Source organism: Homarus americanus, unplaced genomic scaffold, assembly GCF_018991925.1.
Source record: "Homarus americanus isolate GMGI-L3 unplaced genomic scaffold, GMGI_Hamer_2.0 scaffold48416, whole genome shotgun sequence".
NCBI classification, from domain to species: domain Eukaryota; kingdom Metazoa; phylum Arthropoda; class Malacostraca; order Decapoda; family Nephropidae; genus Homarus; species Homarus americanus.
In genome coordinates, this window is record NW_024736097.1 from 1,006,772 (window position 1) to 1,029,456 (window position 22,685).

The window sequence follows — 22,685 nt, forward strand, 5'->3', positions numbered from 1 at the left end:
TCCATTCAAGCTAAATGTTTCTGTACTCTGGTTATTGTCATCATTTTAATACTCTTATTTACATTCACTATCAAATTTCTCTTAGTACAGTATATCCTTGTATAAGGCATCATTAGAAATAACACATTCAACTATTGATGGTAAAGTCGTAGACTCAATTTTTGTTGATTATGAAATTCTCATCATCATAAATTCACGAAACTATGCGACGGGAAAAGTAAAATTGACACACAATAATTATTTAGTTTTATTCGGGTTCATCTAGACCGGTGGCTTTTAACGGTAATTAATTTTAATTTGCTATTTAGGACAATGGTAAATCACTTGCATGGTTATTGCCGTTGTATGGTTTATATTTTTTATATCATATTATTTCCTCAATAGGAAGTCCGATTTGAATATTTTTTTTTTTGACAAACTGGGGATGACCTCGACCATAACCGCATATCAGCTGTAATAATATAGATAAAATAGGTATAGGGGGAATAAAAGAAATACTTTACAAATTGCACCACCCACTAGTTTCAACGATACTACTGTACATACAATAAGATGCACCACTCTCCCTTACCTCAGTGTAATCGATCGACTGGAGCGCCTCCAGTGGCTGGTGTTTGTTTACATCATGTCGCCGGGGAGTAAAGGCTAATCCAGCTACTGTTCAGCGGTGGAACGCTCCAACAGCAGAGGCTAATGTCTAAATTTTTATTTTTCTGGTTCCCTACAAATAAAATAAGGTAAACTTGATATGTTATTACAACTTTTGCATGATTAACTGTAGAATTACAAAGATAAAAGAGTGGCACTATTAACACCACATATAGCTCAGGTGACGACGATATTTTTTGTTAAGTATATGGACAGAAACTTGTCATAGACAGTACATATTAACGTACTCCAGTGTGACCACATTTGACCTTGTGTTAGCTTGTATGACCCAGTGTATCCTAACATGATCCCGGTTGTGACTCCTGCCCAGTATTTGGCTGAGGATGTTCTAATCCAGCTACATCCCGGGCCGTGAAATTGAATGACTCTCACACGTTCTCCTCGATTACTATTCATATTTATATTTACATTTCGAAGCTCTTGCTACCTGAGGCGGGTGGGTAAAGGCGCCACTTTTAAGAAAATTTCATTAAAACTCAGAGAACTACAAATTAAATGGGAATCTCGTGTACTCCGCATTCACTTGAGATCATCAAAGCTAATAAGGGTCAATCGAGGTCACTAGAGTCACAGGTCACCTAAGTTCATGCAAGATAATCATGTGAAACAGGAATCCTGGTGTTACAACTGATTGCCTTACATAACCCAAAACCACCATAAGCCATTTGACATCAGCATACAGATTACTGTGGATAACAGATAAAGTACTAAAAATAATTACAGTACTTCCAATGTGGTTTGATACCTGATCTGCTCACACAGTTTCATGTCAGCTTCCCCTCCCTTTAATCCCTATAATTGTCCAAAATTATATGATTCACGACTGAACTCTTCCTATTTTGATGTAATTATATACAAACGCGCGAGGTGATGTCATACAAGAAGATACACTAATTTTAACTCTATAATATATGGTGTCATTTCTTGATTTTTTTTTTACCAGTAGTTACAACTATATCTGTTCTTATATAGGTATAAATAAATGCCCCTATACATGTAACTGTACCTGTACCTGCACTTGTAACTGTGCGTGTACCTGTTCTGGGTTTTTTTCCTCGATTTAAAACATGTAATATAATTAGTTTGCGAGATTATTTTAATTTGTCAATATTTTCCCTTTTTGTGCATTTGTATGTGGCATTACTCTTACCCTGAATACCAAACCAGGTTGGAAAAATCACATGTGAAACCTTTGTGTGTGCTAATTAAATTTCAAATGCTGTGTGTCACAATATACAGTTTAAAGAGCCTATTCAGTTCTCTCCTTCATTATTTAGATTTCAAAACATTCCATTTACTAATTCAACTGTCGAAAATAAAAGTTGATAAATGTTATACCTGTATTGTGTGACACTGCTCGTGGGCGTATTTAGGTCAAAGCAAAACATTAACAAGTGACTCTCTCTCTCTCTCTCTCTCTCTCTCTCTCTCTCTCTCTCTCTCTCGGTATCAGAAGCGCCAGATAGATTCGAGGTCGAAAAACTTGTTTCCGTTCTCATACAAATTCAACAGTTTTACCAATTGTAAAGTTTGTGGGTTCATCTGTATTATTAGCATTGAAAAATCAACTGTCGTTTTTTGCCATATAGGGATAACTTTGTGTCTTTATTACTACAATATATTGGAAATTAAATCGTATATGGTAGAATTTGTTTTGATTTAATTAAGACGTCGTTTACCACCATATGACAGCTAAATTATACCTAAAGTAGGCTAGATAAGATTAGTTGTTTTCTTTTTAACTTATGACTGGTCATAACAATCACACATAAACAAATAACCTCATACATAACCTAACCTAACCTAACCTAACCTAACCTAAATTGCTCCAGGTACAGTAAAGAGGTCACGAGCACTGAGTGGCTATGCATTTGAGAATAAGCTTAGGTTAGCGAGTCGTAGATTGCGACTTTATTTAATTAAATTTTTCTGGGAAAAAAGGGAACAAAAATAGAAACATCAAAGACATATTAACATGCATAGGAAATTCGTATCGATTATCTTTGACGCAGAGTTTGTGTCTTTGAAAAAATAGAAAAATGGATAATTAATTCCGCTGAGTGATGTGCCGCCTTCTACGGAGACGCTTTTAACTCTCTCTCTCTCTCTCTCTCTCTCTCTCTCTCTCTCTCTCTCTCTCTCGCTTTACCATCTTTAAGCCAGCTAACGCATTACTTAACCAGATTACTGCAAGACCTGAGTGGGCACAATTTTCTGTATATGTGTCTCACCTGAGTAAACAAACAGCTATAATCTCTGTAATCATGGAACGATTCTTTGCCACAACGACGAAGCACCAAAGAACGTCACTTTTTTTTCCTAGCTGGAGAACCTATGACTGAGTCTTACACTCTCCTGATTGGGAAATTATTGGGTGTATTTAGTTTTTTTTTTTACCAGGTTGACAAACACGGAGATGCATGATAGAGTGACAGACAGACATACAGACAGACAGTGAGGGTTAGAGACATTGGAAGATATAAAGAAACGCAGACATAGAAAATGATAGAATTGAACATAGAAAAACAGACAAAACGAAAAAGAAATTAAAGAGACAAAAAGATAGATTGAGACTGGCGGTAGGAAGAAACAAGAAAACAAAGAGACTTGGCTGTGTGAATATGTTTACTGTATCTTAATGTTTGTCATATATCTAACATCAGTGTTGTTACTGTTATTTTTATCTGTATTACCAGGGTATGTGTGGATGGTGTCAGCTGTAGTCAAGCTCTTAATTGCCGGTTGTTAAGAGTAACGACCCAACATCGTTGGTAGAAACAATTACTGTAATATTCAGTTACAGAGAGAGGTGACATACATTGAATCCTTGATATGTACACAAATAATTTTATACAGCCCATCGAAGGGAAATAAAATTGTCTTCGTCAGCGAGTACATTCAATGAGGCAGTGACATTGTGTTGTACAGAACTTCTGGTGCGACTAATAGTCAAGTTAACAAATAAACATATCATTGTTTTTAAGTGTTATAAATACAAGAGTCTTGTTAGTTATGTGTTCATAAATATCCCTTCTACCGCTTGTTATGTTTCCGGTATATAAGTTTTTTTTTTTGCTGAATGTAGGTAAATAGTGAAGGAAAAAATCAACATATACCAAAGCACAACACACCAGATGCAAGTTAATACACAGTCCTACTAATAACTGAATTATTGAATCCTTTAAATAAATTAACATTTATCTCAGCGAAAATGTGAAATCCGATACACAGGAAAAAAAGATCTAGAAATCGAGGCTTTATGTGTCTGAGGTTTTATATATCTCATCAAGAGCAATATTTTCTGATTAATAAATAATATTATCACATATCACTGCCAGAATTATTTTTTCACAACTTTTCACGAACGAATAAAGCGATTTTGATACGTTATTTGAGACTCATGCCGTTGTATTTTCCTTATGTTTACTTTATGTTCTGTCTTGCCGAGGTTTCCCCTGGACTAAAGACGTCACGAATCTGAAACTTATTACAACCTTTCTATCATCCTGGTAACATCATTCCACTTAACGATTATTTGGCGTAGGTGTGTCTGTCACATTATCAACGCTCGACCTATTCTCAAGGGTCACGTTTTCTTGTTGTTGTGACCTGAGAACTTCTTGTTAGTGGGGTCGTCCTGAGCGCTGGAGGAGCCGATGTCAACCAGGATGTGGGTGTAGAGCGGGTGTCGCGTGACCGTCTTTATGGTGTAGTTAAGATTCTTCAGGCCATCATACGGATACCTTCCAGTGTTCCGTTTGAGGATCTTGTACCTGTAGATTGAAAACAAAAAATAGTGAAATTTTTGTGAGTTTATGTCCGAATATATTGTATATGTAGAAAAAATATATAAAGAACGTTTTACTTGGATTTTGTAAATATCTTGTATATCTGAAATGATCAAAACAAAGAGGGTATTATGGCAGTGCATTACTAGAGGGTTGGTGTTTTTAGCACAGAAGAAAATCGATTGATGGTTCATTTTTTCTTATCTCACCCATTTCTAGGTTTTGTTTTTTATGTGCATATAATTAACTCTCTCTCACACGTTTAATTTTACTCACCTATTCATCCTCTCTTTCACTCCCACTGTCACTCTCTCATATCTAACCACCACTGCCATGCAACCTGTCCTCTGTAATCTCTTACCTATCCTCATTCACGATCTGACGTTTGTGCTTGATCATCTTGTACTTGGCGAAATGAGCCGGATACCTCCAGACTGCCATGTCAGCGAAGGTTATACGCCTCCACATATCATCGTCCTCACCTCCCCAACCCCAGTAGATGTTGCTCCAACCATTCACCTTCCTGATGTGTCCTTCCCCCATGAGACACGCGCCCCCGTAGTAAGTATGGTAGAGGATACCGTGGGAGCTGCTGCTTGGGATGAAAGAGGTGGATCAAAGTTAATTTGTGTGTTTGCTGGAAACTGACAGCCACGTTGACGGAGAGTTCTTTCTTTCATAATTCTTAAATGTTGATGGACTAGTGTAATTTCTAATCTACTTATGTACTTCAAGACCTAAGTTGTTGCAACGTAGTAATAACATTAACTACCACGAGAGGAAGAGGAAATGGAGGAGGAATTAAGAGAGGAGAATCAAGGTCTGAAAAGTCGAGTCAGTGAGAGAGAGATAAGGATAGAAGGTTTATATCACTCAAATACATTTCATAACAAATAGAAAACCTGGGTCTGAATGGCTTGAGTCAGTCAAGTAGTTCTCTTATATGACTTAGTGAGTCACAAGTTATTTACACATTATTATACAGGATATCTGTTATCAGTGGGGTTTTTCTCGTCCAATACTGTTTTACGGATGTTTTTCCTGAGTAGTCTACATTTCACTTGTTGATGCAGTGCAATTATCACAATTTTATCTTATGATTTGAAGAATAGTATTTACCAAACACTTCGTATAAAACACACACACACACACACACCGGTACTTGTTGTTGGAGGTAGCGACAGCCAGGTGACGTGGTTGGGCTGAACAGTGATAGAGATGATAGTCATTCTCAGGCAACATGTCGACGTCGTGGAAAGCATAGCAGTCCCAGGGCCCCTCCTTATGGGACTCCAAGAATCCCACATTGAGCAGGCGGGCCCGGTTGAAGAGTTCCGTGCCTGGATGAGTGCGAGATGTGAAACAGGCGGGGAAAAGAACAATAATGGGACTGATAATGAGTAAAAAAGATAATATATAAAGCAGTGCAATAAGAGTAAAAGAGCAGATATGCTACACTGATGGAAAAGAAAAATTGATCCCAAAAAATGCAATGTTTGGTAGGTTAGTTTTGGTTCATTTTACTAACGACAAAATATATAATGTAACAAACCAGTACTTCAGGAAGTTTCCAGACTCGCCAAATGTAAAGAACAGCGTTTCATTTTTATTTTATTTTTTTATTATTATGATTTTTTTTTACTGGGAATTGCCCATCCGGGCACAGGTCACTGACCCATTTCATGGCCGGGGGAATATAATAATAATAATAATAATAATAATAATAATAATAATAATAATAATAATAATAATAATAATAATAATAATAATAATAATAATAATAATAGCCATAAATGCAAAAATTAAAAAAATAGTCAATAGTGAGAAACGATGTACAGTGTGTACGTTGTGTTGTCAATAGTAAGAGAAACAATTGAGACCCTGCAATTGTGTGTAAATGAGACAGAAAGTCAGATCAGCAACCTGGGACTTGGTCACAATTTTCGTGATGCCTTATGGCAGCAGGGTCTACCATTAGACACCACATTATGCTTCCATTATCTTTCCACGCGGTAGTACCTCCCTGTTTGATAGCTGCCCGTTAAATACAAGAGTAGTCTATTTTATCCTATAAATTTAATTTTGTGTCTTCGTAAGTACTGGAAGGTGATGCGAGAAATTTTGAATCAGGAATTCTAACTTAATGGGAGTTTTTTATTTTATTAGTGTTTCCCCTAACTAAATAAGAGAGAATTAATGTTTAAGCCGGTGATAGAAAACGAATCGAGTATATACACAACTATAATAAGTTCCTTATGTCTCTGTAGACAGGCATATACAGATAAATATTGATTCAATAAAATGCTTCAATCAAACCTCTCACTCAGCTTAGATCCGGGCAAAGCGAAGGTTTATTTCATTTACCTTTTTTTATTTATGGGCTCTTGAGTGCTTGAAGTGCCGGTGCCATGCAAAATATCTAGATAAGAATTAGAAGATGTAACTGTGCCAGTTGTGGTGTTTTTCCTCAAGAGGACGAGACTAGATGTAGCTTATCCCAGTATTGCCATTTTGTATGCACGTAACTCTCACCAATATGTCAAGGGTTCTAGCTTCGACTCGGACACACGTGAGAAGGGTGTTATCCAGTGTGACTCTGCCAAATACCACAGGTTTCCCGGTCCTCGGTTTCTTCCTGTATTAACACTGGATAAACTGTCCAAACGGCTAGTAAACTGATAAGTGGTGAATATGATAAAAAACAAAAATTGCTCTCTGAGCCTGAGGTAAACCTGGGTGAAGATCGTGCATCTCTGATCTTATCCTGGTCAGTATTGAGAGAGATCTCGCGGAAACCCTTAATTTCTACAAAGTTATCACAAGTTTTATTAGTACAGAAAAGGTGCTTTCACCATAAATTATAGTTTGTAAGCCTTTTGTGTGTGTGCTGAACATATTATTGCAATGAATTATTCATATACGGCAGTGGATATTTTGCCGTGACCGGCTAAGTTTCTACTCATGCTATTTTACTGTGAGTGCACTCTGGTTGGCTAATAGTCCATTACCGGCGAACAAAGCGAGAACTATATCTGACCGTGTCTCTGGCGGCATTTGGCATTTATTTTTTTTACGGGGAATAGCCCTCCCAGGCACAGGTCATCGACCCACAACGGGGTCTGGGGTGCGAAAGAATAAGAGTAAAAGGAAATTAAAAGTAAAAGAGAAAGAGACTATATACATACTTAACTACAAGGAGTTGTTCGATTTTGTTCATTTTTCCACAGATGTTCTTATTATTATAAAAGAGGCGATAATTACTTGAACCTAATAGAACCTGACCTCACCAATCAAAGAAACCTACATAACTTTACCTAACTTCCTAGAAAGCACATAGACAACCAGAGCGCACTCTCGGTAAAATAGCGTTAGTAGGAACTTAGCCGGTCACGGCAAAATATCCACTACGTATCATTTAAAAATAAGAAAATACACATTAAAATATTACTGAAATAACTATTATGACAATATTTATATGATATAAATGAAATATTGATCTGGAGCGTAAAATTGTATCTACACTGAATTACATTATTTTATGAAGTCTATATTTAAAAAGCGAGTAATTTTAACATATTTGTTTTGCAATTGTTTTTCAGTCAGTCCTGCCCCATCCTCCCCTGGTAGAGCTTTGTGCCTGGGTGCTCCTTCACTCACCTATTCAATCTGTAAAATTTTTAAGACTCACCCCCCCCCTAAAAAAAACTCTAGAATCACCACTGCATGAAGTAACATAAAAGTCATAAGCCAGTCTGTAATATCCAGAATGACTGACAACAAAAGGTCCCAAGAGTTTGAGAAATAAAGAGATAAATAAACAGAAATTTACCGTCCTGTTCGACGAAGTAGATGGAGTAGTTGAGTTGTTGTCGTTGGAGGAATGGGTGCATGTGGTTCAAGAAGGCACCAACCTGCGAAGTATACAACGCTTTAGTGCTCTCTCTCTCTCTCTCTCTCTCTCTCTCTCTTTCAACAACTGACCTGATGCTCTCTGTCTCTATATGGGACGATGATAGCCACACTCCAGCGGGCCTCACAGTGTTCAGGCCAGGAGAAGCCTCCATACTTTACACTGGCGCCGTGACGAGCCTCAGCTTCCTTCACCGTCACGCTCTCCTCCACCTTCACCTCCCCGACTGTAGTCCAAGAAAGTGTTTGTGAGAGCGAGATTAACACTTACAAATAAACAGAGACAAAAACAGGTTGCATTACGTGAAGGTATTAAATTAAACAGAGGAGGTTTTAATAAATACGAATTAACATTTGTGGCGTCGGATTTCATAAAATAGTTTGTGATAATTATATATTGTTTAGTTTGTATTTGTAGGTTGCTGCTACGCCTTTTTAATGCATTGTACACTAGCTTCCTCCTGCTAATATAACACTATTAGTTCCAAAACGTGAGTGTTATCCCGGTATATAAAACAAGTGCTGGCGACACTTCTCGTCGACGCCATGTCTCACTCCAATAAGAACTGACTTTCATATACCTCCATACACACTACACATCAAAACTATGTACAAGGTTTCTATCGTTTGTGTACAACGTATTCTCTAGTCATTGTGCAATATGTCAACAATAGCAAAACAAAATAAGTAAATGATACTCACCCAAGTGTGGTGGGGTAGAAGGACATCCAGGCAGCACCTTGACACTAGACTTTCCTGAGTCTCCACTTACACCAACGCTTGCCTCCAATGCCTCTTTGAAGGCATAAACGTTGGCCTGGACAGGGATGCTTGCGTCTGCCTCCTGCAGGGTGATTCTGTTTTTCAGTAGTAGACTCACCAGCAGCATCAGCAAGGTTATCGTTAGTATCAAGCACACACGCACCACCCACACCACCATCAACCCCACCCCAAGCCCACCACCCATACATCTCCACCACCTTCGACCCTCACCCCACATGTCTCTTAATGTAGAGAGAGAGATGGTGATGGGCTGTGAGGGACTATTACACTGAAGAGTTTCTGACCATTATAAGGGCACTGTCCTGAAGGCGGTGGTGTTCAAGTACTGTCCTGATGGCCGATGTGTTCTAGTACTGTCCTGATGGCCGAGGTGTTCTAGTACTGTCCTGATGGCCGAGGTGTTCTAGTACTGTCCTGACGGCCCAGGTATTGCCAGTACTGGCCTGAAAGCGGTGGTGTTTCTGTAATGTCCTGACGGAGATTAATTTTCAATTTGTCTGATGGGTGTACTCGCTGTTTTGACTGAAAAAAGAAGCAAATATCAGGAAAGCCTTTCTCTTTAATCTTACACAGGTGGGTCGTGGGGCGAATCTATATATCTCTCTCTCTCTGCGTAATCTTAATATTTAAAAGTATTTTAAGAACACTCATGCAATGCTTTCAGGTTTCATCATCTTATAATTTCTCGGTACACACGAATTTGTAATCGCATGGTTTCCTTTATTTTCTTCTACAATAACAATATTTTTAAAGTGAAAATACAATCATGATATTTTTCTCAAAGTAGTCAGTTATCCTCATTCAGTTTTGTGGAAAATCATATGTAATTTGGTGTTAACAAACAGGAAAGCCGCCAGTTTACCTCTTGGTACAACAGAGAACAGTTATTCTTAAGACTGCGTAACCTTCAGGTATTACAAAACAATCAGGATTATAATGTTTTTTATAAGAAAATGTGTTTAGGTGACTACTAAGACCTAAGTTACGGAAGAGAGTGAAAAATAAGACTCGTCTATAAACAACATGTACATTACATTTCATCAACAAAAGTTCATTGCTCATAAGAACAGTTAACTCGACTTAAATTTAATGTATGTGTGTGATGACGTACAAGTAACGCACTAGCTGGGTCCTGTTATCACATGGACAAACGGGTTCACCAAAAGCCTGTGGAGCAGTAGGTAATTTATTCTCGAGTCTAGTACCTCTTCTCTTCGTAAGTGTGTCTGCTGGGGTCGTTACAGAAGGTCACCGAATGGCTTCTTAATTCCTAAAAATAACCTCCTGGAGCGGTATTGGTGCACAGAGGTTACGCGCATATCTAAAAAGAGGTTTAGATCCAGTAACTAGGTTCTATTATATGATTAAAATGTTCATATAATTCAACAAATAAAAAGGGCTAATAATTCATCCAGGAGATTATGGGTCGCCATTACTATAAAAGTGTTCGAAATTCTACTGAGGTACATAAATCCCCCCCCCCCCCCACACACACACCTGCTGCGAACGGCGGGAACAGTAACAACAAAAAAGGTGAGGATGAGAAGTGGGACTGAGTAAAGGTGTTATTTTATCTATAACTTCAATTCTGACACGTAAGCTTCGTGGCTCCAAGGTTATCGCATCCATTATTAACTTTGGACTTCCTGTGATTAATGCAGTGTGTGTGTGTGTGTGTGTCTGTGTTGTTATTGTTGTTGTTTATCGTAATAATAATAATAATAATAATAATTAACGGTTTATTGAAAAAATTCTGCAGCCCGAAGGCTGAAAATATACATTGGACATAAATGACTTATTACATACATTGGTGGTTTAACAAAAGCCTTCATTAGAGAAAGGTAAAGGAACATACAGTGAACATACAGATTAATGTAGGTGTTGAACAGCAAACTCGTAGTGTAGTAACTCCCTCCCAGATGGTGTTAGGAGGAACTCACGTGGTGTAGTAGTTCCCTCAGATGGTGTTATGAGGGACCTGGCGTGGTGTAGTAATTCCCTCGCAGATGGTGTTATGAGGGGCCTCACGTGGTGTAGTAATTCCCTCACAGATGGTGTTATGAGGGACCTCACGTGGTGTAGTAATTCCCTCGCAGATGGTGTTATGAGGGACCTCACGTGGTGTAGTAATTCCCTCACAGATGGTGTTATGAGGGACCTGACGTGGTGTAGTAATTCCCTCACAGATGGTGTTATGAGGGTGCCTCACAGATGGTGTTGAGGGACCTCTGGTGTAGTAATTACCTCACAGATGGTGTTATGAGGGCCTCACGTGGTGTAGTCCCTCACAGATGGTGTTATGAGGGGCCTCACAGATGGTGTAGTAATTCCCTCTGAATGGTGTGAGGGGCCCGTGGTGTAATATTCCCTCAGATGGTGTATGAGGGGCCTCACGTGGTGTAATTCCTCACAGATGGTGTTGGGACAGATGGTAAGAGGACCTCACGTGGTGTAGTAGTTCCCTCACAGATGGTGTTATGAGGGGCCTCACGTGGTGTAGTAATTCCCTCACAGGTGGTGTTATGAGGGGCCTCACGTGGTGTAGTAACTCCCTCACAGATGGTGTTATGAGGGACCTGACGTGGTGTAGTAATTCCCTCACAGATGGTGTTATATGAGTGAGGTGTGGTCCCAGGCCTTCCTATCGTAGACGGATTACACATCACTGGTTTTTGTTGGGTCTCACGGGCCGTTATCACTGGGTATCTGGGACCTCACTGTGTGAAGGTTAACTTGGGTACGACTGTTACTGTTTAGTTGTTCTCACTGACTTAAGCACTGTTCACCACTGTTCACCTCTGTTTAACACTGGTTCCATTCCTTTCCTAAATGAAATAGTAACTTCTGGAGAGAAGTTGTTGATATTCCGGTGGGGAGGAGGGTTCAGGGGAGGGGGTTGGTATGGGCCAACTTAACAGTTGACCTGGCTGCTCCGAGAGGAGCGCCAGGTACGTCTTGACCCTTCGGTGGTCAAGGATGTAGTGTGTATGTATGTGTGTGTGTGTGTGTGTCTGTGTTGGTATTGTTGTTGTTTATCATGTGTATGTATGTGTGTGTGTGTGTGTGTGTATGAGCAAAGTATATACCGTTTCCAGCTAACAACTCCACGCTCCTGAGCCATCGTGTTGAACCGCGCACCCTGTTGGAGTAGAGACGGCGGGATGGGTGGGCGGGTGAAGCAGAAACCATACTCTCCGTTACAGTGTGTGGGAGCGGTGAATAGCGGTTAAGATACTTTTGTAGACACGGTCACTGGCGTCGAGCACTGTGATGCGTTCTGTCTCCCAGTGGTGGAGTTGAGGAGGGTAGATGACATGTTATGGAGGGTAGATGACATGTTAAGGAGGGTAGATGGCATGTTAAGGAGGGTAGATGACATGTTAAGGAGGGTAGATGACATGTTAAGGAGGGTAGATGACATGTTAAGGAGGGTAGATGGCATGTTAAGGAGGGTAGATGACATGTTAAGGAGGGTAGATGACATGTTAAGGAGGGTAGATGAGGGCGATCTAGGGTGGACGATTCATGTGCATTCTGGAGGAAATGACTCATGTTAAAATTATAACTGTACTTTTACCACCAACCCACTTTCCTCTGTTATCGGGTCTCCGCTCCCTCACTCCCTCTACCTCCTCACTCCCTGCAAGTAGTTACTTTTTTTCATAATTTTTCACAAATTATGTTCAGTACATCGTCCCTCCCCCTCCCCAAATCCGTCTTCCGATGTCGCGGTGAGCGCAAGATGATGTACACATTGATCGTACTATTTATTGTTTTTTATTATTATTATTGCTATTTTTATTATTATTATTATTATCATTATTATTATTATTATTATTATTATTATTATTATTAGTAGTAGTAGTAGTAGTAGTAGTAGGACGGCCAAAGACATCTAGGCGCAGTAATTGGCACTATGGACTTCAAGACCCAGTACGTAGGGGGAAAGGTGAATGAGTGGGTGAGCGAAATCCATGCTCTATCGGAGATTGCTAACACAGAGCCACATGCGGCCTTTGCAGCATTCACACATGGAGTCAAGCATCGTTGGAACTACCTGATGCGTACCATCCCTGAGATCCGACCCCTCCTCCACCCTTTGGAAGAAGCAATCAGTGTCAAGTTCATTCCCAAACTAGCGAAACACCACGACTTAACCCTAGTAGAAAGAACACTTCTTGCACTTCCACCAAGACTGGGAGGGATGGGACTAACTAATCCAGAGGAGATTGCTGACTCTGAACATCAAAATTCACTTAAGCTCACGGCAGCCCTCACTGACCACATAATAGCCCAGAATGCAACAGGGGAAGTGGACACCAGCGAAGTTAATAAGATCCGTAGATCCATTACAACAGATCGGCAGCACTGCCAAAATGACATGTTGCAGCAACTATTGCTGCAGGTTCCAGAAAATTTGACAAAAAAAGTAGCTATAGCGCAGGAGGTGGGCGCCTCGAACTGGTTAACTACGTTACCGATAAGGGCAAATGGTTTCAGCCTTAACAAACAAGAATTTACAGATGCCATTGCTCTAAGGTACGGTTGGCCAGTAGATGGTTTGCCCTCCCAATGCGTGTGTGGCTATTCCTATGATGGCGATCACGCCATGGTTTGCAAGAAGGGGGGCTTCATATGCATGAGGCATGACGAGGTAAGGGATCTCACAGCAAATATGTTGAAGGAAATCTGCCGGGACGTCATGGTAGAACCGAACCTCCTTCCACTGGATGGCGAGATCCTCCAACACAGGACCTCAAACACATCTAACGAAGCCCGTGTGGACGTCAGTGCTCGAGGATTCTGGACGCGGGGACAGCGAGCTTTCTTCGACATCAGGATTTTTGATCCCATGGCCGTTTGTCACCGTAACCTAGCTCTCGATGCTGCGCATAGGAGGAACGAGAACGACAAGAGAAGGGCATATGGGGAGAGAATTCAAAATGTTGATCAAGGCAGCTTCACTCCTCTAGTGTTCACAACCTCTGGTGGGATGGGCCCAAGTGCAAGAGGTTTCTATGCCAGACTCGCGGAGCTGATCTCCGAACAGAAGCAGCAGCCCAGAAGTTGTGTCACAGCCTGGATGAGATGTCGACTGTCCTTCTCTCTCCTTCGGTCGGCTTTGCTCTGCCTCAGGGGAACGAGAGCTTCTGCCCCTACTCCGTCAACTGCTGCAGATATCGACTATGAGGCTACAGTCACCGAATGCCGCATGGATCTGCGGCTCAACTAATTCAACACAGATAGGATAGTTGCTTATGTATTAGGATATTTAATATTAAGGTAAATAAATGGTGGCGAAGGTGTGGCTATTGGGGGAGGCTGGAGGCCACGTTTAAAAAAAAAAGTAGTAGTAGTAGTAGTAGTAGTAGTAGTAGTAGTATTAGAAGTAGTATTAGTAGTTGTAGTAGTTGTAGTAGTAGCTCAACTAACTCAACACAGCTAGGATAACTACTTATGTATTAGGATATTTAATTTTAAGGTAATAAAATGGCGGTGAAGGTGTGGCTATAGGGGGAGGATGGAGGCCACGTTTAAAAAAAGTTGTAGTAGTAGTAGTAGAAGTGGTAGTAGTAGTAGTAGTAGTAATATTTGTAGTAGCATGATCATTCTCTTCCTCCTCTCCTCTCGCCCGTGAATCAACCAACATCCTGCACGTCACCCCTGATAATGAGTTCACTGAGGGAGGTGAGCAGTCATTAACCTGAGACGGCAAAAATTTAGTAGAAAATTCATCACTGACACTGACACGTTAGTCACGGCAACCTTTGTATGGTACCTCTCATCATTCTGCACACACACTACAACTACTACTACTGCTACTACTACTTTGCTGTCACTCGGAATCGAGTATGACGATCATCCAGCTTGGATATAATGATATGAGTTATTAAGGAAGTCACCTTCTTTGGTGAGCTCTGAGGTGACTCAAGAGGCCGATTCGAGACCGGCAGGGTCGTCCACAGTTGTTGCACCTGTGGAGGGCTACATCTCGTGAGGAAGGGGCGGCGGAAGTGTCTTTCCGGCGTTGGAGCTTGTCTGCCTCGGAATGCAGTCAGGCTAACTCGAAAGTATTGACACCTTCACCGGTGGTGCTCTTCCAAGCGTTACGGTGTGGAGTGATCGTCTCCCAGGTGAGGGGGTCGATTTAGCACTTTTTCAGATTTGTCTTCAAACTATCTTTATACCTTTCCAGTTGCCCGCCAGCGTTACGTTTACTGTTCGTTAGGTGACTGTACAGTAGCTGCTTTGGCAGTCTACTGTCGTCCATGCGGGTAACATGGCCAGTCCAACGTAGTTGTTCATGGATAATGGTAGCCTCCATGCTCCTACAGTTGGTGTTAGAGAGAATACTGGCATTTGTTCTCTTGTCTTCCCAGCGAACTCGGAGGATGGAACGTAGACTACGTTGGTGAAAGTTTTCAAGTGCCTTGAAGTGCCTCCTGTGTGTGACCCATGTCTCACTGCCATATAATAAGGCGGGGAGGACCACTGCTCGACACATGCAACTTTGTAGATAATTTCAGCTCCCTATAGCTGAAGACAAGTGTACGGAGTCTGCCAAAGGCTTGAGATGCACATTTGATCCGATGTTGAATCTCTTCATCGATGTCCCCGGTGGTGGACAGGTGGAAGCCGAGATACTGAAAGTGGGTAACATTAGAGAGGGTAGTACTGTTAAGCTGGATGGATGGTGGTGTGGCTGAACCAGGGACAGGCTGAATGAAAATCTGAGTCTTTCGTAAATTCACCTCAAAACCGAAGTGCGCATACGCATCTGTGTAGGTTTTCAGGATCTCGTGTTCAGTGTGAGCTACGAGGGTGAGGTCATCTGCATACTGAAGTTCAGTAATGGGAGCTGCCGACATCTTTGTTCCTGCCCGAAGTCGTCTTATGATGAAAAGACCCTTCATCCGGTACTGGATGTCCAACCCGCCGGCTAAACTGGCACTGGCACGAGTAAGGAAGGCAGCCATGAAAATGGAAAAGAGAGTTGGTGCCAATACACGTCCTTCTTTTACCCCAGTTTAGATGAGGAAGAACTCAGACTGAGTGTCATTGTACAGGACACTACCGTTCATGCCATCGTGGAGTTGCGTCACAATGGTGATGAATTTTGGTGGGCAGCCAAAACGGCTGAGAATCCACCAGAGGGCTTCCCTGTTGACCGAGTCGAAGGCCTTAGTTAGGTTGATGAAGGCCATGTACAGGTCACGACGCTGTTCTCCGCACTTTTCATGTATCTGTCGGGCAGCAAAGATCATGTCAGTAGTGCCACGTGAAGGCCTAAAGCCACATTGAGGTTCTGAGAGGAAGTTTTCCGCCTCAGGAAGAAGACTGTTTAGGAAGACTCGGGCGATAATCTTGCCAGCTACGAACAGCAGCGAGATCCCTCGGTAGTTGCCACAGTCTGGCCGGTCTTCATTGTTCTTATAAATATTGACGATGGAGGCGTCTTTAAGAGCTTGGGAGATTTCCTCCTTTTCCCATATATATTCTTCAGGAGAGATTGGAGATGGCTGGTAAGCAGAGGTCCTCCTGCTTTATACACCTCGGCTGGGATTCCATCAGGTCCTGAGGCTTTGTTATCTTTTATCTGTTTAATGTCAGTAGCTACCTCATCCAGGGATGGAGGATAGCTGAGGTGAGTCAACTCTGGATGCTGAGGGACCTGCTGGGTAGCCAGAACATCCACATCGGTGTTTCGATTGAGCAGCGAATGGCCATGCTCTTTCCAGCACTGAAGGATGTCTTCTTCGTTTTTAATTAGGGGGTTACCATCGGATGGGCGGAGGTGGGATGCGCCATGAGTGATTGGCCCATAAAATGTTTTGGTGGAATTTAAAAATTTGCGCATCTTGTGTTGGTCTGCAAGCTTTTGCGTTTCACATGCTTTGTTTTTCAACCATTCGTTCTTTAGATTGTGAAGTTCATGCTGGGCAGTAAAAAAAAATTAAGAAACGCAAAAATCATCAAAATAATTATAACGCCACAATTAATACATAATAAAACCTTAAAAACTATTCAACACATTTCCCCTTTAACGATCGACATCCTCTCAACATCTTGGCAATGTGAAGGAGAGAGAGAGGAGGGGTGGGGAGTAATATGGGGCGAAGGGATGGAGAGGACAGAGGGGAGGGATGGAAATTGGAGGGGGAGGAGGGATACGGGGAGGAGAGGAAGGGAGGAAGAGAAAGATGAGAAGAGGATAGGGGCGAAGGGGGGAGGGGAACGAGGGCGAGGGGAAAAAGACAAGTGGGAGAAGTGAGAGGGGAAGAGTAGCGAAGGAAGAAGAGAAGAGGGGGATAAAGAAGAAGGGCGGGGTGAGAAATAAGAAGGGGAAGATATGCGAAGGAAGAGGATAGCTTGAGTGTTTATCTTGTAAGGGGCTCAGAGACAGGCGCTTCTCAGTTAATGCTCTGATAAACATAATAGTTACATGATTCTGCAACTCTTGTATTTAACGTGCCAGCTGATAATGTTGTTTTATATGTAAATAGATTTATCTCTCTCTCTCTCTCTCAGTGACACTCGGTAAAAATTATTTATTTTTTAATTCAAATATACATGTATCAAGTGTTTATATTACAGTCTGACTTTCATATTTTATGTCATAATGGCACCATGGGATCAAGGAACCCCCCATCACCACCCTTCCCCATTATCACCTCTCCCCACCATTACCTCTCCATCATCACCCCTCCCCATCATCACCACCCTTCCTCATCATCATCACCCCTCCCCATCATCACCACCCTTCCTCATCATCACCACCCCTCCCCATCATCATCACCCTTCCATCATCATCACCACCTCTCCCCATCATCACCACCCTTCCCATTATCACCTCTCCCCACCATCATCACCCTTCCTCATCATCACCACCCCTCCCCCATCATCATCACCCTTCCATCATCATCACCACCTCTCCCCATCATCATCACCCCTACCTATCATCAAGAACCTCCCCATCACACTTCCCCTCCCCATCACTACCTCCCTCCCCATCACTACCCCTCCCCATCACTACCATCGCTCCTCCCACTCCTCTATACTATCGTTTTCTCTAAAGACAAAACCGCCCACTATTAACCTTCCAGGGTCACGTTATAAAGGGTGTTATAGCGTGTGATGTATTACCCGTCAGTCTCCGTTTTATAGAGCGTCTTTTCTACGAGACCGTTGTTGCCGCCACGGAACAAGAGAATGAGAAAAAACTTTACCGTTAGCTTTTTTTGTTTTTGTTATTTTTACAGTCTTCTTAAGTGTAGAAGGTGGCGTGACAAACGAACAGATGCGTAACGGCCTCGGTGAACGGTTGACATCCTACCATACAGTTTACCAGGGGATAAAATTTCACACGACTATTTCCCGGTGTAGAAAATGGTGTGTGTGTGTGTGTGTGTGTGTGTGTGTGTGTGTGTGTGTGTGCGTGTGTGAAAAAGATAACGATGCTACTGGTCCACAAACAACATAATATGACTAACAGATTCACCTGACTACCAAACGACTTCTATTTAATTTCTAACTCGTCAACAGATTGTGCTGACGCTCCTCAAAAAGAAAAATTATGTGGGTCATCTACATATTATGTGGGTAACTCAGGCGTCGAGATGACCTACATATGGAAGTGGGACCAATCTATAACACGGGTGGAAAACGGACATGACCAGATACACCCAGGGTTTAATTCTGCTTTAAGCTCCTATTTACCCTTAACCTAACCTGTTACACTTGCGCCTCTCCGACGATCTTCCTCAATGTCTGTCTCCACTGTAAACACAACGTGACATTCGAGTAACTATACTGTACATCATGAGTGAATTCTGACACGCGAGCTCTGTTGTAATGATCAGGAACAAGTGTTTACCCCTGTCACTTATTATACTTTTCCCCGGTATCGTTGACGAAGAGAGAGAGAGAGAGAGAGAGAGAGCCTATCTTCATTCTGAAACAAAAAATAAACAAAACACAGACAAATGCAAACCCAGAAAAAAAAAGTATTCATTGAAAATGGATCCAAAATTCCATAACACGGTGAACTCGGAAATATTTATGACTACTTATTATATTTTCAGAAAAGGGAAGGCTCCCATTTTTTTCGGGGGGAGGGGGAGGAGATTTAAAATAGAATGCCGACTTAGGAAGATTTAAAATAGAATGCCGACTTAGAGAGCCAGTTTATTCACAGTCAGAGGATGATGGTGCAGACTCAGAAGACATCATAACACTTTAGTTCTTGAGGGATGGACTTTTTCATGACAAGACAAGATAACGGTAAAGAAGTACTCGTATATGAGGAAGCTGTATAACAGTCTCGTCTCCGTATCTTCTTATCCAAATGTGTGTGTGTGTGTGTGTGTGTGGTCATGCTAAATATGGATAATCACTGAATAAGCTTAAAAAAACGGAAGCTTTTGCCAAATAGGTATAACTGTTTGTTTTTATTGCTACAACATAATGGTAAAATATGCTGTTTCATTTGAGACGTCGTTTATCATCATAAGATAACCAAATAAAGTAGGTCAGTTGGGGCTAGGCTAGGTTAGGTTAGATTAGGTTAAGCTTGCTTGATTATGAGGCTATTCATTTATATGTATTATGATGATCTACAATTCTGCATGATCTGTGTTCAGGCATAAGTAAAAAAAAAAATAAGAGAATGCATGGATGTTAACGCTCTTATTTAGCCTAACATTACATAAATAAATCCCAGTAGGTGCGCGTGAGCCTAGTATATGCTGATAACCACAGGATAAAAGAAAAACACGTAGTTCCCAAGCGCTTCCGAGTATTTCGCATCTTCAGGGGTGAGTACAGACTTAGGACTTTAGGTTGGGTTGATTGTTGGGGTTTTTGGCCCTCTTTCCCTTTCGGATATTTCGGCCGTGTTAGGAGTAGTTAATGACAAGATCAATATAAACAGAAAAGGAGAGCGAGATCAAGTCCCTTCATCAACTGTCCACCATATTCAAGTCAGCCAAGCGTCAAAAAATTAAACAGAACTAAAGACTTTTTAAGGCTACACGATTACAAGAATCTATTGCACCATTACTTATAATATATGCTGTATTATCTTGCATGTTGATGGAAATACAAATGTTATTCTAAGTTGATTTAAGGTATGAGATAAGTTGACTATATTTTGAGCTGATTATTGACGCCCCCTATACACTAAAAAAAAAAGGGTTGTGTTTTGGTAATAATTTATCTATATAAATTCTATTCTATTTGTTATTCATCATCATTCATTCAAATGTATTATTCATTTATTCACTATTTTATTCATTATTCGTCGTCATATATTTTAATCATACTGAAATGATATCAGTAATGCAAAAAATCTACTAAATAAATTATACAGTACATGATAACATATAAACAGTAATTACTATAGTCATAAATCACAGAGAAGCATTGTTTAACAAGTTAAAAGTATCGACACATTTTAAGATTTTCAAAGATGCTGTCGGTCAGGCAACAACACATGGGGCTGAGGAGTCAGGAAGACAGATGTGGTAATGTTTGAGGTTCAGATCAGCTCATTGTGAGAATAGACGTCAGCTGTGACGTCACTGGGGCCGGAGCACGCACCTGGGCAGGTCAGATCATTGTGTGAACAGAAAATTCAAGGATCAGATCAGCTGTGACGTCATGAAAGATATGGTCACTGTGTCTGTGTAAAGAACATATTGCACTCTTTGCACGGAACTTTGGACAGTAGATGCAACCGCCTGCATTGCTTGAAGAATTCTCAATTAGGATTTTCTTTTCATTGCAAGAATTACTGAAACTTACATTTACGTTCCAGATTTTCAGTTGCAGAGGAACTTGAGATATTTTTTGGTTAAATAATAAAACTAGGAGATTTTTATTGTCATGAGGAGATGTAGATCAGTTCTATAATAAGATTTCTTAGCCATGTTAAGGCATTTGTCTATAAAATATCTAGGGTACTTTAAGTTCAGTCCAATATTATAGACAAATTCCTCATCAGTGAGTTCCGGACTGCATATTCGTAGAACACGTAAAAACATTTATGAAAATACTGTACTGACTGTTTGACTCTATTATGGAGGATAGAATAATGATGAATATATGAACATATCCTATAATTACAGAGTTTGGCACTACCGCCTGGGAAAATTATAAGAAGCATAATGTGTTGTCTTTTAATGGTAGACCCTGCTGCCATAATAAACATCACAAAATTTATGACCAAGTCCCGGGTTGCTGATTTGATTGATTTTCTGCCTCATTTACACACAATTGCAGGGTCTTTCACTTTGACAACACAACATATATATCGTTTCTCACTCTTGATTTATTTTTATTTTTTCCTCATCTGTATTTATTTATGGTTCATTTTTTCGACCCCCGCCCCAATATGGGTCAGTTACCTGTGCCCGGGTGGGCTTATCCCACTAAAACTTAAATGTGTTACCTTAGTTTTATAATGACAAAAGTATGGCGAGGAGAAAAGAATGAATAAAACAGTTGACAATTTGTGAGAAAAAGCGATACAGTATTAACCTGACAATTACACATATAACCTGTAGTAGTAGTGGTAGTATCAGTTACATTAATAATAGTAATAGCAGCGGGAATAGCGGTAGTACTGTACTAGTAGTTGTATTAATTACTATTAATGCTTTACTAATTAATATTATTATGAATATGTATACAGTGTACGGTAACTTCCAAGTGGTCTTGGTTGATTATTGTCACTCACTCTCACTCTTTCTGTTTAACTCACCTGAACAAGAGGCAGATAGCAGCGACACTCCCCGGTACTTGTCCAACAATGTCACTGACCGCCACAGGAAACTGAACCATAAGTTAACTATGGTGTATCCATAACAAAAGGTGCCAGGGAGAACAATCAACAGGAACCGGACAAACTTTCACTCTTTTTCTGCCTGCAATGATGATTTTAATGGAGCTACATTAGACGAAAGTGGCATTCTATTTATGCAGGAGTAATGGCGTTATACCGAAAGGGAAGGCTGAGGAGGGTAACACACCAGCACACCACAGCTGTTGACGCACAACTGGGCCAAGAAGACGACACTTTGCCGTCGCCACGTGCAAGAAGGAGGAGCCTAGCGAGTCACTCCACCATTCCACCACCCGTGAGCAACAAATGATAGGTTAACCGCACACCACTGAGGTTATTCACTGTCTGTTAAGTACATACTATACACTCCTTTTTGTTACTGTGTGTATGTGTCTATGTTTGTATGTGTTTGTGTTTGTATGTGTTTGTGTGCGTATATTTCTGTATTTTTTACGGGCATTAGCCCACCCGGTCACAGGTCATTTTATGACCCACATCAATGCCTGGGAGCGAAAATATTGTTACGACCCTTCTCCTTTCACTGCTTACCCAGCTTTCCCCACTGGTTACCATCGGCTAGGGTCGTATGTACAGAGCAGTAGATATCTCACAAGAGTTGTCGAATTACCACTGGCTGTCCCGCCAGTCTCCGGTAATTCCCCGACGATCGGTATCAGTGTACAGACAAACAACAT

General features: G+C 41.0%; 1 protein-coding gene across 1 annotated transcript; it reads right to left on the bottom strand.

Annotated features, from left to right (window-relative positions):
• Nucleotides 1-233: 233 nt before the first annotated feature.
• Nucleotides 234-22,191, bottom strand: LOC121871952 (beta-1,4-galactosyltransferase 4-like). Its single transcript, XM_042374573.1, has 7 exons — nt 21,910-22,191; nt 9,069-9,671; nt 8,439-8,593; nt 8,287-8,368; nt 5,614-5,797; nt 4,819-5,049; nt 234-4,442 (listed from the first exon to the last, which is right to left on the bottom strand). The coding sequence occupies exons 2-7, from the start codon at nt 9,364-9,366 to the stop codon at nt 4,256-4,258; spliced, it is 1,137 nt and encodes a 378-aa protein (XP_042230507.1). The 5' UTR covers nt 9,367-9,671; nt 21,910-22,191; the 3' UTR covers nt 234-4,255.
• Nucleotides 22,192-22,685: the final 494 nt, after the last annotated feature.